This window comes from Tupaia chinensis, unplaced genomic scaffold, assembly GCF_000334495.1.
Source record: "Tupaia chinensis unplaced genomic scaffold, TupChi_1.0 Scaffold000221_1, whole genome shotgun sequence".
Lineage (NCBI taxonomy): Eukaryota > Metazoa > Chordata > Mammalia > Scandentia > Tupaiidae > Tupaia > Tupaia belangeri.
Window position 1 is genome coordinate 377,465 of NW_006159696.1, and position 19,429 is coordinate 396,893.

At 44.9% G+C, this 19,429-nt stretch overlaps 1 protein-coding gene across 1 annotated transcript in view; it reads left to right on the forward strand.

Annotated features, from left to right (window-relative positions):
• The first annotated feature begins 1,396 nt into the window (after positions 1 to 1,396).
• LOC106734796 (rho GTPase-activating protein 22-like) overlaps positions 1,397 to 19,429 on the forward strand; it is a 77,713-nt gene continuing 59,680 nt past the window's right edge. The window contains exon 1 of the mRNA XM_014587560.2: positions 1,397 to 1,637. Coding sequence (XP_014443046.1) covers positions 1,586 to 1,637 — 52 coding nt within the window. The 5' untranslated portion in view covers positions 1,397 to 1,585. The remainder of the gene's footprint in view (positions 1,638 to 19,429) is intronic.

Below are 19,429 nucleotides of genomic sequence, written 5' to 3' on the forward strand. Positions count from 1 at the left end.
GGAACAAACCCCACCCAGCCCCTGGGATGAGGCCAGGCTGGTGCTGGCCAATCAGCACATCCCACTGGTTTGGACTGGCTCAGAGACAGGCTGGGCCGACCAAGCCATGAGGCTGGGATGTACCAGAGAGCAGGGAGGGGCAGCTTCCCGGCACACTCAGGGTGCACTAGGAGATGCTCCAGGACATGAAGAGGGAGGACTGGCCCCTGTTGCCACGTCCAGCTATTTTTTTTTTAATTTTGCCAGGGGGTGGTGCATGCTCTCACCAGAGAAAGAGAGAGAGAGAGAGAGAGAGAGAGAGAGAGAGAGAGGGAAAGTGAGAAAGCAGCTCCCCTTCCCCTGTGAGAGATGATCACACCACGATCCCTTCTCCGGTTCTCCCTCCTTTAGAGAATTTGGGCACGCACACACACACTTCTGATGTGCTTTCCAAGCCACTGGTTCTGGGATTCAAACCTCATACTCAGCCTTGAGAAATCTGGCTACCTTACCCACCATGCCACAAGCTAGTCCCATTTCTTAACAATAAAGGAACTGTGTTCAGAATGAAGCAGATACTCCGAAGCAAATAGGAGAACTGTTAAAGCAGAAACAAAAAAAGCAGACTTGATTAACATTGTCAAGCTGCTGGATTCAACCATGCCTGAAGTCCATATTATAAAAACCATCCCACTAAAAGAGCCCAGTAAGTAGCCCTTATTTTTAAAGTCAACTGTAGCTGACTCTTTTGTTTTCTGTAACTGCGAGTTTCTTACCTGACCGTATTATTATCCTCTTTTGAGCAAAGAGAAAACAGACACTCGGTGGGTATAAGGCTGCCGCACCCTGAGCTGCACAAGGGTGAAAGTCTGACACTGAGTGCCCCCGGTGTCATCCCTCCGTCTGTGAGTGAGAACTGCCTTTCCCTCCCAGCAGGACTCTGTGCAGCCCAGAGGAGGGGCAGAAATGCCTCCAGGAAGTCACCCTGCAAATTTGCAGTGCTTCCGTGCACATTTTCTAGACTCCCTGAAAAGACAGCTCCCCTTACATCTAGATCAGCTTCATCGAGCGAAAAAAATACATGTGTACATGAAGGGCCTTCAAAAGGTCCGTGGCAAATGGAATTAAAGCACGGTGTATTTTGTTGCAAAAACAATTGAAGATCCATGCATGGTTTTCTCATAGCAGGCATTTTCCGTAACTTTCTGAAGGCCCCTCGTGTATCAGCCCCCGCAATTTGAGGGCTCTGCGGTTTGCAAAGCCCCTTACTCCTGCTGTCTCCTTGATCCTAGGTCCACTCTGTGCAGTGGTTGTCCCTACTGTTCCCGTTTTACACATTTGAGGAACTGATACCCAGGGTCCCGTGACTTGTCCAAGACCAATCCAAGACCCCTGGTACACTCATTTCAAGGGACTAATCCCTTACAGTGAGGCTCCTTGTTCGAGATCCAAGAACACAGATAAAGGGCATTCTAAATATATTTCTTTTCTATACATGCTGATCTCCTGTTACTGGAAAACAGGAATTAGCCTGTCTGCCTGAGGATGCGGTTGGTTCTTTAGAACAAGGATAGAGAAGACATCTGTGCAGCCTGCCAGCTCCGTCATGCTGCCGACAGCCTCCAGCAGAAGAAGGACCTTCGCAGCCAGATATTTCAGTAAGCTTTTACTGTATTCTCTGTGGGGCGACTGCCTTTGCTCTGGACTTCTGGCTTGAGGGATGGGTCGGCCCAAGGCCACTGCAGGAGCCAGCTCGATGTGGGCTGAGGCGCCTTGGGACACCCACAGTCAGGACCCTGCCCTCCTGCTCCCAGCACTGACCAAAGGCACAGCCCACCCTGCACGGGGGCAGCTGCTCGGTGTCTGCCTACCAAACTGAGGCTTCGGCACAGCCATGGGGGTGCCCTGGCTCTGGGCATTTCAGGGTCTGTAAGGACTAGTCGTGTATGAACACCTGAGGGCACCAGGTGGGTCCCACGCAGGGGAAGACTGTGCATATCAGGCTGCTCTGTATCCCGGCAGGAAAACAGCCCAGCCAACAGTTAGTGCGGACAGCGAGGGAGGTTCGGGAGCTCCGGCAAAGTGCGTGGGGCATAACTGTGAGACAAAGTGCATGACTATGCCTGGGTCGCAGAGAGCTGCTGGGTGGGCTGTGCAGGTGCCTGTTAGGTGGGCTGTGCAGGTGCCAGTTGGATGGGCCATGTGGGTGCCGGTTAGGTGGGCTGTGCAGGTGCCTGTTAGGTGGGCCGTGCAGGTGCCTGTTAGGTGGGCTGTGCAGGTGCCAGTTGGATGGGCCATGCGGGTGCCAGTTGGGTGGGCTGTGCAGATGGTGGTTGCACAGGCTGTGAAAGTGAGGTGCTGTGGAGATGCTGGTTGAGTGGGTTGTTCATGCACTGGGTGGGTGCCTATGCAGGTACTGGTTGGGTGAGCTGTGCAGACACTGGCTGGGTGGGCTGTTCAGGTGCTGTTTGGGTGGACTGAAGGTACTGGTTGAGTAGGTTGTTTAGGTGCTGATTGGGTGGGCTGTGAAGGTGCTAATTGAGTAGGTCATTTAGGCGCTGATTGGGTGGGCTGTGCCGTCTCTGGTTGGGAGGGCTGTGTAGACCCTGGTTGGGTGGGCTGGGCAGACACTGGTTGGGTGGGCTGTTCAGGTGCTGTTTGGGTGGGCGGTGAAGGTGCTGGTTGAGTAGGTTGTTCAGGCGCTGTTTGGGTGGGCTGTGTAGACTCTGGTTGGGTGGGCTGGCAGACCCTGGTTGGGTGGGCTGTTCAGGTGCTGTTTGGGTGGGCGGTGAAGGTGGTGGCTGAGTAGGTCATTTAGGGGCTGGTTGGGTGGCCGTACAGGTGCTGGTCAGGTCGGTCATATGTTGGTGTTTTCTGGTGATCTGGAGCTAGCGTCCCCAAAGCGGGTGAAGATTGAAATTCCAGGTGCTGGTAAGAGAAAGAAATTAGTGCTCCATGTTAGAATCGCTGGAGGAGCTTTTAAAAATCCCCAGGCTCCTCCTTCTGGGATCTGGCTTAATTGGTCCTGGGTGGATCACAGACATCGGCATATTTCGAAGTCCCAGATGAACGTAACGTGCTGCCAGGCTCAGGAGGGCTCAGCCTTCACACGGCCGCCTTTGCCACGGGTCAAGCAGGTATTTGCAGGGATGAAGAGCAAAGCTCCATGTTGAAGAGCTGCATGGACTGGAAGCCAAGACCCCTGGGCTGGACTCTGGGCTGCACCTGTGCCATGGACACTGCTCACGGTGTCCACCTCTCAGTTTCCACAGGTGAAAAGGGGGGAACTGCTGATAGCAGCCTTTAACTCTGCTTGGGCCGACTTCACTAGGGTCTGTAAAATCTCCAGCTACTCTCCTCGGCCCTGTCGGACTCAAAAGGAAAAGCCACTAGTTTTGTGGAAGGGTCCAGCCCCTGATGCCTATGATGCGGTAGATTGTCCTCCAGCTTCAGAATGCAAATGCAAGTCCTTTGAGAACGGGAAAGAGGAGACATTGCATGGACTACCTGAATTTAATGCACTTGACTGAATTAATATCTTTGAGGGGAAATTCATATGACATGAAAGGAACCATTAGGAAGTGTAAAATGCAGTGGCAATCCGTACCTTCACAGGTGATGCAACCACCGCCTCTAGCTACCTGGTCCCAAAGCCTTTTCATCACCTTGGACCCTGGAAGCAGTTGCCTCTCTCTAGCCCAGCCCCTGCCAACCGCCATTCTGCCTCGTGTCTGTGTGGATCTACCTACTCTGGACATGTCACTACATGGAACCATACATGCGTTCTTTTGTGGCTAACTTCTCTCACTTAGTGTAATTTTTTTCTGGTTCATCCATATTATAGCATGGACCACTATGTCATCCCTTTAGATAGGGTTAATTTTCAGTAATTACCTGATATCAAACACTGGCTGCTCTGTAAAGACAAGCTGGCAATGCCATTTCATGGAAGGCTTCAGAAAGGAGAGGAGCCAGCCGGCACTGAGGGAGACAGGCCCCCCCGCTCTCCTTGGTCTCCCCTTTGGTCCTCTCTGTCTCAGCTAGAGGAGATTATTGGGGAACTGACATGTTCAGGGATTTGGAGCACATGGAAGGATTTTGGGAGGAGGAGGAGGGTTAAATTTTGCTCTGATACTTCACTTCTTTGCCCCCAATTTTACCAAGTCACAAATCTTCCTGCTAGAACTTTCCTTCTAGCAGGAAGCCAGAAGCCAGTCAGGACCGTCTTCGTCTCTCCTTTGGTGGGTCCTGCTTCAACTCCCCGCTCCCATAGCGTGCACACCCTATCACCCGGCTCCATCACTTGCAGGCTCTCGGCTCTCCTGGGGGACTAGCCTGCCAGTGTAGACCGGCCAGCCAGACCACTGGTGGCTGGCCTGGCAAGATCTCTCCCCAGGCCTGGCGGCTTCTCCCTGCAGCTGACACTCTGGGCACCCCACCCCCACCATGAGAGACATCGATGGGAATCGGGTTGAATTTGTAGATCAATATGAAGAGAACTGCCATCCCGACACTATGGAGCCTAATTCTGCGAACAAGGGACACACCTCCATTTACTTACATCTTCCTTGGCTGCTCACAGCAGTGTTTCTCACGAGCCTTCATTTCATTGTTAGCTACAGTTCCAGAGTTTACTCTTTTTGATACCAAGTGGCTTTTTTAAATTTTATTTTTAGATTATTTTGTCAATGATATGTAGAAATATAATTGGTTTTTGATATGCTGCTCTGATACTTTGAAAAATACTAGTTCTAATACTTCTGGGGGAATTTGTGGACTTTTTGTTTGTTTGTTTATCCCTTGTGATTAGTTCCCAAATTAAGGATCATATAATCTACAGATAAAGACAGATTACTTCTTCCTTTCCTCTCTGATGTTCTTAATTTCTCTCTTTCCTTCTCTCTGTATTTCCTGCTCACTCCCCTCTCCTCCCCTGTTCCTCTCTCTTAGCGCTGGCTGGCGGGACTATCCAGCTGGGTTAAGTGGGGAGTGTGGACATCCTTGCCATTGTCCTTATTTTAAAGGGAAAACATGCAGCTCTTCATGGTTAGATGTGGTGCAAGCCTTTGGGTTTTGTTTTATATATATAGATAGATACCTTTATTAGGGTAACTAGTTAACTAACCTTCTATTTCTAGTTTGTTGACAGTTTTGATTTTTTTTTTTTTAAAGCATGAATGCCTATTGGATCTGGTCAAATGCATTTTCCACTCAATAATCATATGGTTCTTGTCCTTTATTCTGATAGCTCCATAAACATCAATTGATTTTTCAGTTGGCAAACTAATGCATTCTTAGGACAAATCTCGTTGGACCATGCATATAGTTCTTGTTATAGCGTGTTGGTGTACTCTGTTACTATTTTGTTAAGCATTTTTATGTATGTTCATGAGGGACATTGGTGTGTAGTTTTTCTTTTTGCAGGATGGCTTTGTCCAGCTTTGGTATGAGGATATTAGCTTACAGAGTAAGTTGGGAAGTGTTCCCTACCTACTTTTTAAAAACACTTTGTGTATTGAAGATACATATAGCTGTTGGCAAAGTCATGATGCATTTTTGCATAGAAAAAAAATAAATCGTGAGTTTTCTGACAACTCTGTGTGTGTGTGTGTGTGTGTGTATGCATATTCTGTCCTTCTGGGATTCTGTCTACTTCACTTAAGTTTGCTGTCATAAAGTTATTCATAGTATTCCTTTATAAGTCTTTTTAATTTCTGTACAGTCAGTATTATGGCCCCTTTTTACTGCTGATTTTTTATTTTTGGTCAGTCTGGCTACAGGGGTTGCCAACTTTATGAATCTTTTCAAAGAAGCAACCTTTGGTTCCATTGATTTTTCTCTAAAGTTGTGCTGTTTTCTAGTTCATTGATTTCTGGATTTCTATTCTACTCATTACTTCTTTTTTTCCTGGCTTCGAATTTAATTTCTATTGCTCAAAGGTTTGTCCACTTTGTGTCAAAGAATAGAATTTTGTCATTTTTTATGGCTGTGTAGTATTCCACTGTGTATATGTGCTACATTTTCTTAAGCCAGTTGTAGTTGTTGAGAACTTAGGTTGATTCCATGTCTTAGTTATTGTGAATGGTGTTGCAGTATACATGAATCTGCAAATGTCTCTCTGACTGAGTAATTTCCTGTCCTTTGGATAAATCCTAAGAGTGAGATGATTAGGTCATATGATAGTTCTATTTTTAGATTTTCGAATACTGTTTTCCACAGTAGCTATACTAATTTATATTAGTATAATATAAATTATACCAGCTGTGCACGAGGCACCCTTTTTACTTGTCATCTGTTTTTGTTTGTTTGTTTGTTTTGTTTTGTTTTGTTTTTTAATCATAGCCATTCTGCCTAGGCTTAGGTAGTACCTAATTGTGGTTTAGATTTTCATTTCCCTGATGAGAAGAGATGTTGAACATTTTCCTTTTGCTTTTTAGCCAAAAATCCCTCTGAGATTTGTCTGTTTGAACTGATTGCCAACTTTTTTATTGGATTATTAGTTGTTTTTGCTGATGAGTTGCTTGAGTTCCTTGTATATTCTGGTTATCAATCTCTTATCTGAAATAGTACGTAAATATATTCTCCCATTCTGTAGGTTGTCTCTTTACTCTGTTACTGTTGCCTTTGCTGTGCAAAAGCTTTCTAACTGATGTAATCCCATGTGTCTATTTTGGTTCTGTTGCTATGCTTTAGAGGGGTCTTACTTAAGAAATCTTTGCTTATCTTAATAATTTGAAGTGTTTCCTCTGCATTTTCCCCAAGTAGTTTTATAGTTTTGGACTTTATGTTTAATCTTTCATTCATTTTGGGTTAGTTTTTGTAAATGGTAGGAAATGGGGATCTAGTTTTATTTTTCTGCCAGTTGATTCCCAGTTTTCCAACCACTATTTATTGAAAATGAGAGACATCGATGGGAATCGGGTTGAATTTGTAGATCAATATGAAGAGAACTGCCATCCCGACACTATGGAGCCTAATTCTGCGAACAAGGGACACACCTCCATTTACTTACATCTTCCTTGGCTGCTCACAGCAGTGTTTCTCACGAGCCTTCATTTCATTGTTAGCTACAGTTCCAGAGTTTACTCTTTTTGATACCAAGTGGCTTTTTTAAATTTTATTTTTAGATTATTTTGTCAATGATATGTAGAAATATAATTGGTTTTTGATATGCTGCTCTGATACTTTGAAAAATACTAGTTCTAATACTTCTGGGGGAATTTGTGGACTTTTTGTTTGTTTGTTTATCCCTTGTGATTAGTTCCCAAATTAAGGATCATATAATCTACAGATAAAGACAGATTACTTCTTCCTTTCCTCTCTGATGTTCTTAATTTCTCTCTTTCCTTCTCTCTGTATTTCCTGCTCACTCCCCTCTCCTCCCCTGTTCCTCTCTCTTAGCGCTGGCTGGCGGGACTATCCAGCTGGGTTAAGTGGGGAGTGTGGACATCCTTGCCATTGTCCTTATTTTAAAGGGAAAACATGCAGCTCTTCATGGTTAGATGTGGTGCAAGCCTTTGGGTTTTGTTTTATATATATAGATAGATACCTTTATTAGGGTAACTAGTTAACTAACCTTCTATTTCTAGTTTGTTGACAGTTTTGATTTTTTTTTTTTTAAAGCATGAATGCCTATTGGATCTGGTCAAATGCATTTTCCACTCAATAATCATATGGTTCTTGTCCTTTATTCTGATAGCTCCATAAACATCAATTGATTTTTCAGTTGGCAAACTAATGCATTCTTAGGACAAATCTCGTTGGACCATGCATATAGTTCTTGTTATAGCGTGTTGGTGTACTCTGTTACTATTTTGTTAAGCATTTTTATGTATGTTCATGAGGGACATTGGTGTGTAGTTTTTCTTTTTGCAGGATGGCTTTGTCCAGCTTTGGTATGAGGATATTAGCTTACAGAGTAAGTTGGGAAGTGTTCCCTACCTACTTTTTAAAAACACTTTGTGTATTGAAGATACATATAGCTGTTGGCAAAGTCATGATGCATTTTTGCATAGAAAAAAAATAAATCGTGAGTTTTCTGACAACTCTGTGTGTGTGTGTGTGTGTGTGTATGCATATTCTGTCCTTCTGGGATTCTGTCTACTTCACTTAAGTTTGCTGTCATAAAGTTATTCATAGTATTCCTTTATAAGTCTTTTTAATTTCTGTACAGTCAGTATTATGGCCCCTTTTTACTGCTGATTTTTTATTTTTGGTCAGTCTGGCTACAGGGGTTGCCAACTTTATGAATCTTTTCAAAGAAGCAACCTTTGGTTCCATTGATTTTTCTCTAAAGTTGTGCTGTTTTCTAGTTCATTGATTTCTGGATTTCTATTCTACTCATTACTTCTTTTTTTCCTGGCTTCGAATTTAATTTCTATTGCTCAAAGGTTTGTCCACTTTGTGTCAAAGAATAGAATTTTGTCATTTTTTATGGCTGTGTAGTATTCCACTGTGTATATGTGCTACATTTTCTTAAGCCAGTTGTAGTTGTTGAGAACTTAGGTTGATTCCATGTCTTAGTTATTGTGAATGGTGTTGCAGTATACATGAATCTGCAAATGTCTCTCTGACTGAGTAATTTCCTGTCCTTTGGATAAATCCTAAGAGTGAGATGATTAGGTCATATGATAGTTCTATTTTTAGATTTTCGAATACTGTTTTCCACAGTAGCTATACTAATTTATATTAGTATAATATAAATTATACCAGCTGTGCACGAGGCACCCTTTTTACTTGTCATCTGTTTTTGTTTGTTTGTTTGTTTTGTTTTGTTTTGTTTTTTAATCATAGCCATTCTGCCTAGGCTTAGGTAGTACCTAATTGTGGTTTAGATTTTCATTTCCCTGATGAGAAGAGATGTTGAACATTTTCCTTTTGCTTTTTAGCCAAAAATCCCTCTGAGATTTGTCTGTTTGAACTGATTGCCAACTTTTTTATTGGATTATTAGTTGTTTTTGCTGATGAGTTGCTTGAGTTCCTTGTATATTCTGGTTATCAATCTCTTATCTGAAATAGTACGTAAATATATTCTCCCATTCTGTAGGTTGTCTCTTTACTCTGTTACTGTTGCCTTTGCTGTGCAAAAGCTTTCTAACTGATGTAATCCCATGTGTCTATTTTGGTTCTGTTGCTATGCTTTAGAGGGGTCTTACTTAAGAAATCTTTGCTTATCTTAATAATTTGAAGTGTTTCCTCTGCATTTTCCCCAAGTAGTTTTATAGTTTTGGACTTTATGTTTAATCTTTCATTCATTTTGGGTTAATTTTTGTAAATGGTAGGAAATGGGGATCTAGTTTTATTTTTCTGCCAGTTGATTCCCAGTTTTCCAACCACTATTTATTGAAAGGATTGTCTTCTCCACTGGATTGTTTTATGAGCTTTGTCAAAAATCAGTTCGCTGCATGTTGTTGAGTTTATTTCTGGATTCTCTGTTCTATTCATTGGTCTGTGTGTCTGTTTTTGTGTCAGCACCATGCTGTTTTGGTTATTATTAGCTTTGTAATATATTTTGAAGTCAGACAGTAAGAAGTCTCTGACTTTATTCTTTTTCCACAGTGTTGCCTTGATTATACAGAATTTTTGGTAGTTCCAGATATGTTTTGTGATTTTAAAAAAATATTTCTCTACATAATGTTACTGATATTTTGATTGGAATTACATTGAATTTGTAGAAAAATTTGGGCTGTACTGACATTTTAACTATGTTGACCCTCCAATCCCCCTATAAGGGATGTCTTTTTTCTTTCTTTCTTTCTTTTTTTTTGGTATGTTTTTCACTTTCCTTGGTCATTTTTTTTATCATGTTCTTTATCTTTCACTTTCTTGGTTAGATTTATTCCAAGGTTGCTTTTTGCTTTTGTTATTCTTGGTTATTGTAAATGGGATTACATTCTTCACTTCTGTTTCAGTTCATACATTGTTAGTATACAAAAATACTACAGATGTCTGCATGTTGATTTTGTATCCTCTGACTCTACTGAATTTGTTTATCACTTCTAAGTTATTTTAATGGATTTTTTTGGCCTTTAGATGTATGTAATCATGTAATCTGCAAATGGGAGCAACTTAAATTCTTCTTTTCCAATTTGGATGCCTTGTATTTCGTTCTCTTGTTCCTGTTAGCTAGACTTTCTAGTACTATGGTGAACAGGAGAGGAAAAGTGGCTGTTTTGTTCCGATTTTAAACGGACAAGTTTTCAGCTGTTCCCCCATTTAGTGTTATGTCGGCTGTGGGATTCTCAAGTGAGGCCTTTATCATATCCAGTAATGTGCCTTCTATGCCTATTTTTGTGGAGAGTCTTAACCATGAAGGGATACTCTGTTTTATCACATGCTTTGTCTGGGTCAATTGGCATGATCATATGGCTTTGTCTTTCTTTTTGTCAGTGTGTTATATTGCATTTATCATTTTATGTGTCTACGAACTTTTTGAAGTAACCTCATGTATCTCCTCTGTTTTCGTTTGTTTCTCTGTCCCTCTTTAACCATCTTACTCTGTGTTGGATAGGATTGTTTACTTACCATGCTTTTTGTGTTTTTGTCTTAGTGTTCGCTCTAGGGATTACAATTTGCATTTTATCTCAGTCTGCTTCATATTAATACTTAATTCTCGTAAAACATAGAAACTTTGCTTTAAAATACTTCCATTTCCACCTTCCTCCTTTGTGTTATTATTGTCACGTTCATATTACATCTACATATTACAAACCCCCAAATCTGCTGTCATTGCTTTATACACACTACGTCTTTAAAAGATGTTAAAAGAAAAAAATTCATCTATAAACTCTTCGTATCAAGCCACACATTTACCGTTTTCTGTGTTCCTCATTTACTCCCGCAGATTCCAGTTACTGCCTGGTGTCATTTCCTTTCAGCCTGAGGAAGTTTCTTCACTGCTTCTTATAACGCAGATCTGCTAGCCAAGAATTCTCTCAGTCTTTATTGACCTGGGAATACCTTTATTGCACCTTTATTATTTGGATTTGGGCATTTGGGTTAACAGTCATTTTTCTTCCAACTCTTTGAATATGTGCTTCTACCCTGGCCTCCATCATTTCAGATAAGAAGTCCCTGCCATTTGTTGGTGCTCCCTCCAAGTGTGAGTCACTTTTCTAGTTGCTGCTTTTGAGATTTTTCTCTTTGTCATTCAGCTTGACTCTAACTTGTGGAGGTACAGATTGTGTTTGTATTTATCCTACCCATGATTCTTTCGGCTTCTTATACTTACAAACTAGTATTTTTACCAAATTTGGGATGGTTTTGACAATTATCTTTAAGAAAAGAACAAAAGCGAAAGAACTATCAGAGTGCACGTGCACTCACCAGAGACAGAGAGAGCAACCCCTCCCCTAACAGGACATAGTCATGTCTCAATCCTTTTCCCTCCCTTTCCCCATTCCACCAGGATTTGGTTTTCAAGACAGTGGGGCCAGTTCTCAAACCACGCTCAGCCACGTGGGATCCAGCTTTCCAAGCGCAGTGCTTAACTACTGCACCATGGGGCTGACCGGTCATTAGTGTTTAAAAACAATTTTTCTGGGGCTGGCAGGTGGCATGGCAGTTAAGGCATTGGACTCCCATGTGGCCCACTACAGTTTGAGTCCCAGACCTGGCAGCTTGCTTTCTCACTCGCTCTCTCTTTCGTCCAATTTAAAATAAGTAAGTAAATGAATATATAAAATTAAGTGATTTTTAAAATAATTCCTCTATCTCTTTGCTGTGGTCTTCTTCTGGTTAGGACTTGCATCACATGTGTATGGCATGGTTTGTGTTACTTTATAAGGATCTCCGAGAATCTGTTTTTCCTTCTTTTTAAAAATCTCTATTCTTCAGATTGGATATTTTCTATAGTCTTCCTTCAAATGCACTTACTGTTTCTTCTGCTACCTCAAATCTGCTGTTGAGATCCTCTAGTGAATTTTTCAGTTTAGTTACTGAACTTTAAACTCAAAAACTTCCATTTGACTTTTTAATATTTTCTATCTCTTTGAAATCCTCTATTTGTTGAGTCATTTTTGTCATAAGTCCCTTTAATTATTTAAATTTATTTTTTGTTTTTGTTTTTGTTTTTGTTTTTCAAGAGAGATTTTTGCTATAAGGCATGTGCACTTGTGAGAAATTATCCTGGGTGGAATAGCCACGCCGCAATCCCTTCTCCTCCAGTCTCCTCTCGGGATCTTGGGCACGCACACACACACACCCAGCATCGATTTTAAGTTGCCGGGTCCGGGACTTGAGCCGCAGTTGACTATGTGAGAGTCCAGTGACATAACCATTACGCCATCTGCTGGTCTTTCTTTTAGTTCTTTAATATCTTTGCATTCACTTTTTTTAAGACTTCATCTACTAAATCCAAAATCTGGAGATATTCAGAGAGAGTTTTTATTGACTTTTTTTCCGCATTTGAGTCAGACTTTCTTTTCCCTTGTACCTCTGTCTTGGTAAAAACTGGGCATTTTCGGGGCCAGCAGATGGTGTAGCGATTACGTACCTGAACTCCGACATGGCCGACCACAATTCACGTCCTGGACCCGGTGGCTTGAAACTCACATTGGACATGTGTGCATGCCTGTCCAAGATCCCAGGAGGAAAACGGAGAAGGGGTTGGGGCACAGTCATTCCCCCAGCGGGTGATTCTCTCTCTCTTTCTCTTTCTCTCTCACCAGTGAGCACACATGCCCTAAGGCAAAAACCTCTTTAAAAACACACACAAAAAACAAACAAACAAACAAACAAAAATACCAGCTGGGCATTTTCAGTAACACACTGCAGGAGTCCTGGGTTCTCACTTTTCCACATGAATGTGCTGTAGTTAAATTGCTTGATAAATGGCCTGAGGTAAATCTGTGGACTCTGTCTCCCTCATGGTAGGTGGCCGCCAATATCTGCGTTACATTTGCTTTGTATTCCTGCTTTCGCTTTTAAAGCTGGCCTCTGAGGGCCACGCGTGTTTCTCTGTAATCCAGTAACCAGCTGGTTATTGGACTTGCGTCGTGTGCAGACCGAGAGCCGGCGAGGCTTCCATTCTCTGCCTGTCGGCTATGCAGGGGGAGGCGCTGTCTGTGTTCAGGTTGTTTTGGTCAGCCCTGGCCTCTGCTTTCTGCTGGCCCCTTCGTGCCATCTGCACGTGCCCACAGTCTTCGGGCTGGGTGGGTGTCCTGTGCTCTCTCTGGCCTCCACGGCACGTGCATGCAGGCGCCCTAGATGGGATGCGTTTGCCCCAACTGTGCTGCAACCTCAGAGAAGCAGAGCATTTCTCCGCCCACTCGCCTGCTGCCAAGGTTGGGGGTTCCACTGCCAGCGCTGCCGGGTGGGTGCTGCCCACGGCTCACGGCTGAATGAACCACGTCTGACTGCGTCAGCAGAGCTGCTGCTCCTGTGCCATGCCCCATCCTGCCAAAACCTCCATGAAGACTGAGCTGAGGGCAGTGGGGCGGAGCGGGCCTGAGCAAGACCCCCGACCAGCCCTGTCTTTACCCAGAGTGCAGCAGTTTCCCAGGCGTAAGCATGTTCCTGGTGCCGCGTGTCTTTGGGCAGTTTCCAGAAGCACAGAGATGGCTGTTTTTGTCAGTTTTGTCCAGCTTCATCGCTGTGTTTCGGGGAGAGGATTTGCTCACCTCCTCATTCAGCCATAGCTGGAAGTCGTGCCTCCCAACTTTTCATTTCGAGTCTCCACTGTCTCCCCATCTCCTGCTAGGATACGGGCACCATCCCGCAGCCAACACCCCTTCAACCCCTTTTCAAATACGGTCAGAATAAAGAGGGAAAGGCTGAAGTTACAGCTGGCTGGCTGAGCAGCGCCTGGAGTTACGCCTGACACGTGGCGTGTGTAAGGACAGAGGAGGAAGGTCAGGTGGCCTTCTGCAGACCTGAGCCAGTAAGAATACAGGGGGGAACAAGCTCAAGGGGCAGTGGGGGATGGACAAGGCTCAGCAGTGCTGAACCGGGGAGCCCTGGAGCTCAGACGGGCACCGTTCCATCCTGCAGCGCAGGCCGCTGGGTCCGGGGGGCTCTTCTTTTTCTCCTGCTCCATTTCCTCTCTTTCTTATCCTCCCTCCAACTGTTCTTCTCTTCCTTTCTTTTTCTTTTTTCTTTCTTTTTTTCATTCCTTCTTTCTTCTTCCCCTTCTTCTTCTCTTTTCCATCAGAAGAGGGATATGACGCTGCTACCAGACTAAGATTAGTAATAAATACTGGCACTGAGATTGGCTGTCACCGCTTACAGCTCCCTTCAGCACGGGGACCTGGTTTAACCCCTAAAGCCGCTGTGAGCTGTTCATGTTCCCGTTTTACAGACGAAGAAACGAGCTCAAAGGCGCTGTCATTCCATCGCCCTTCCCAGCCCCTAAGTGGTGAGGCTGTATCTAAGCTGGGCTCCCCAAAAGCAGAGCGAGGGCTTGGGCGCACATGGCCCAAAGCTATGCTATTGGGTCATTGGAAAGGTCATGACACAGTTTTGCATTAAAAAAAAAAAACCACAGAAAAATACATCATGACTTTTCCAATGACCCAACACATGCTATGACCTGAAACCCCCAAGATTTATCTCCTACCCAGCACGGGGGAGTATGTGAGCTGGACAGGCCTAGAATTGAGGTGTAGGAAAACACAGCCCCAGTGCAGAGGCGGGGGCCGGGGGCACACTAAGAGATAGTGGATTCCAGAAACAAGTGAAAATGCCCATTGCATGGTGGTCCCAGAGGGGGCCTGCTGCTAAGACCCCTCAGCGGGTGCTGAAGCCCCCCATTCTCACAGGGGAGGAAGGGGCAGTGCGAGTTTGCAGGGACGGCCATAACACAGTCCCGCAGGCAGAAAGCTGTCTGCTCACAGTGCTGGAGGCTGGAGCCCGGACTGCAGGGGTGGCTTCTCCCAGGACCTCTTCCCTGGCTGTGGATGGTCATTGGCTTGTCCCTGCGTCCTCGCACGGCCTTCCCTCTCTGCATGTCTCTGTCCTGATCTCCTCTTCTTGCAAGGACATCACTCCTACTGGAATAGGGCTCACCCAGACACCTTGGTTTAACTTAATCACCATTCTCAAGGCCCCGCCTCTACAGCCACACGCTGAGGCGCTGGAGGAGGTGAGGGCTCTGATGTGTGCACACTGCGGGGACGCGGTCCAGTCCCCTTGATTTCCGGGGCTCTGAGCTGCGTGTTCCCTGAATGGTGAAGGGTCTGTGCCCAAAGAGGCTGGCGGAACCCTGGCAAGCGTCTAGACATGCTGTGGGTATGCTGTGCAGACGCTCTGCCCTGGGGAGCCGAGCGGAAACCCACGCTTCCACCACCCGCAACCAAGCGGAGTGAGGGCTGAGTCAGCGGCTCCATGGAGAACCAGTTCCCTACGATTTCTGTGCCATCGCGTCTGGGAGAAATGCCTTGCCCCTGAGAACGGTTGTGAGATGGGTGAGCCACCGTGAGGGCTCACGGCCCTCTGCTCTCTGCAGCTTGGGCTCCCGTGTCACCTCGTTGACGGCCGCCCAGCTCTGCAGACAGAGCGGCCGTCCCCATGGGCAGATGGGGAAGTGGAAGATCAGGCAGGTCAGTGACTTCCCAGGGCCGAGGGCGCATGAGGCAGGACCACCCCAGTCTGAGCCGCCCCATCTACGGTGCTCATTCACAGTCTGCCTTTAGGGACCTCCGCTGCACCCCATCAAACCCCCATGCCCAGATCTGAATGTGCCCCTCTGGCTGCCCACAGCAGCACAGAGCCAGTGGACAGACTCTTCTCTCAGCAGGTTAGCTGGCAGAAGGAATGCACTAGCTGGTTACCATAGAAACAAGGGTGGGCAGAAGCACCAGAACCCCCGTGGACCTGGTGACATATTATAGGAGCCCATGACACGGACTTTCAGAACCTGCCCCGCATGGCTCCTGAGACGAGGGCTCAGCCCAGTGTTCAGTGAGGAAAAGGTCCCCACTCTCTCCCTCCTCTGCCCACTCCAGACTCCCACTTCCTCTTAGCCTCGTGGGATGGCCCAGTCCCTGCACCCATGCAAGGCTTCTGCACATACCAACAGAAGTTGGCCCAGCCCTTTCGTGGTCAGTCCACAGGGAAGCCAGCCCTTGCATCCTGCCTCTGAGATCACTTGCCAGTTCCGGAAAGGCAGATCAGTCCTCGGAGAAGTCAGGCCTGGGGTCTTATTCCATGATCTGAACCCAGTGACGTAATCGCTCCACTTGGGCTGCTCAGCGCAAGCAGGAGACCATAACAGACGCTGTCTTGTAGAACTGTGGGAAAGGTGAAGTAGCTAATAAGAGCAGGACTCGAGGCAGGGCACAGGGTAACCCTGGGTGAGTAGGAATTCCCTCCCAGACAATCAGATGTTGCCACTCGCCTCTGAATGTGAGCTGTTGTCCTCAGGGATTTTGGAAAGCAGGGTGGAGTGGTGGGGAATCTGAGTACAGGGGCCTGATACTTGACCTGGAACCCAGTCCTGCTTCTCCGGTGTGAGACCTGCCCACTGAGAGGGCTCTCTGCAGACACGAAGGGACCTGGAGCCCTTCAGGGGAGCTAGGCTGAGAAACTGGCTACTCAGGTCCCTAACAGAGGGCTGAGGATTCCCTCAGTCGTGGCAAATGGAGACACAGGAAACAAAACCGACAAACACCCTTGCCTCCTGAAGCTCATGCTCACCTCTCTGTGATCGAGTGGAAGCCTGGAGGAGACCGTCCTTTGAAGCCCTCCATGTGGGTAATGTGTTTCTGGCAGGTGAATCAGGATCTTCCAGGGATCAGGGTGGGAGGTGCAATAGGAACTGTTTGTAAAAAAGGATAATCAAAAAAGAAAGAGAGAGAGAGAGAGAGAGAGAGAGAGAGAGAGAGAGAAAGGGAGGAAGAAAGAGAGGAAGGGAGGAGGAAGGAAAATGATTTGGGGGGACAGCCAGTGACATGGTAGTTAAGGCAGATAAGACTCCATATGTCCCACTGCACCGTTTGAGTCCTGGACCCAGCGACTTGAAAAACATATTAGACACATGTGCATGTGTGTCCAAAATCCAGAAAGGAAGGAAAAAATGGAAGAAAAGAGACTGGCTCTATTACCCTCCTCTAGCCCAGAGGCATAATTTAAGAAAAGAAAAAAAAGACTTTGAATACTCTGATGGCTGTTGGAGATGAGCCTGATCAAATGACATAAATAAAATGATGCTAAAAACATAAGTAGCAATGCTTTTCTTCAAGACTGCACAAAGTAAATAGCATCTTCTATTCTATGTATATTTCACTTTAAACTGAAGATATAAAAATAGAGAGAAAATTATAAAAAATAGCTTAGAAGATAATAAAATTAACAATATTCCTTTTTAAAGAATTATTTAATTTTATTAATTATTGTTATTAGTTTTAATTTGCTTTAGGGCACTTGTGTGTGTGCACTAGAGAAAGAAAGAGAGCAGAGAGAATGGAAGGAGGGAGGGAAGGAAGGAAGGAAGGAAGGAAGGAAGGAAGGAAGGAAGCTAGTTAACATGATGCAGCAGTTATAAAAATTGAAAGATCCTGGCTTCTGGCTTCATCTTTGACGTGTAAAAAGCTTAGAAAGTTTAATTATCAGCAAGGGAAAAGCTAAACAAACTTAAAACTATTGACTGTCTTGGCCTCTGGCACCTACAGATACCACAAACATTAAATACAGTTCTTAGCCAGATAATATAAAACCTCACACTGAGACCCTCCAGAGAACCGGCAGGGGTCACAGGACAAACCGCCACTCCAAGGGACAAACCGCCACTCCAGAACCGGAGAGATAGGTGGACAAGAGCAGCCTCCAGAGCCAGGACGGGAGGAGCTCACGGGAGACTGGGGTAGGCTGCTGGAAGCTGACTGTAGATTGGCTTAAGGGGGAGAAAACCCTGGGGTCTGTAGTCTTTCAGGGACCCTCACACTTCCTGGCTTTTACTTCCAGGAAGGCTCTCAGGTTCTCAAAGGGCAGAAACAAAAAACATCCCTTGGCTTTCCAGCAGGGGAAGTGATCGTTTCTAGATACTCCCAGAGCATTCTCCATAGCAGAGACTACTTGCCAAGAGCGAGGACCGCGCAGCACTCCTCCACCTGGGCGAAGGGCGAGCAGGGCTCCGCCTCCCTTTCTCTCACCTCCAGGGAGAAAGCGATTAAAGTAAAGCTTGGGAAGATCGCAGGCAGACTCGCAGAAAGACTGAAATGGCATCATAAATAGGAGGAGTCTTCGAGAAGTTCATGGAAATGCAGAGATTGGCCACACTGTACCTTAGGGTAGGTACCTAAGACATTGTTTAAAATATAACCAAAAAATTGAAATATTTAGCTATAGCTCTAGCAAAAGAGGTACAAGATCCATATGCAGAAAACACTATAAACACTAACTGAAAAAAATCAAGAGACTGAAGTAAATGGAGATATATTCTGTGCTTATATTCTGTGATCATGGATTGGAAGAGTCAGTTATTTCCAACCTGATCCATAGATACAATAGAATCTCAATCAGAATCTTGGCAAATACTGTTATGGGTATTAGTATAGTGATTCTGAAGTATATGTGGAAAGGAAAAAAGACCTAAAATAGTCAACATAGAAATTAAGAAAAACAGGGAACCAGCAGTTAGTGTAATGGCTATGTCACTGGACTCCTACATAGTCAACTGCGGTTCGCATCTTGGACCCGGTGGCTTAAAACTCACGCCGGGCGCGTGTGCATGCGTGCCCAAGATCCCGAGAGGAGAATGAAGGAGAAGGGATTGTGGCGTGACCATCCCCCCTGGGGGGTGATTTCTCGCTTTCTGTCTCTATGTCTCTCTCTGTCTGTCTGGCAAGCGCACGCGCCCTAGAGCAAAAACCTCTCCCCCCCAAAAAAAAAGAAATTAAGAAAAACAGCCAAGTTAAAGCGCATTGCCTAAATTCAAGATATATTCTAAATTTATAGTAACCAAGATAGTGTGGTACAAAATAACCACATAGATGAATGAAATCAAGTAGACAGCCCAGAAATAGACCCACACAAATATAGTCAATTGATCTTTGACAAATAAGCACAAGTAATGCAATGGAGAAAAGAGTAACAACTATGGCTGGAACATGCAAATATATATATATATATATATTTCAACTTTAAAACAAATCTTATATCTATTACAAATATTAGCTTAAAATAGGTGATAGGTTTGGGGCCAGTGGGTGGCATAGTGGTTAAGGTACTGGACTCCTGTGTGGTCAACTGTATGTAGTTCAAGTCCCAGACCTGGCAGTTTAAAACTCACACCAGGCACATGTGCATGTGTGCCCAAAATTCTGAGTGAAGATGGGAGGAGAAGGGATTGTGGTGTGGCCATCCTCCTCTGGGGGGTGATTTTTTTGCTTTCTGTCTCTCTGTCTCTCTCTGTCTCTTCAGTGAGCGTACATGCCCTATAGCAAAAATCTCTCAATAAAAATGTGGGGGGGGAGGGAGAGATAGATCTAAATGTAGGACACAAAATATGAAATTT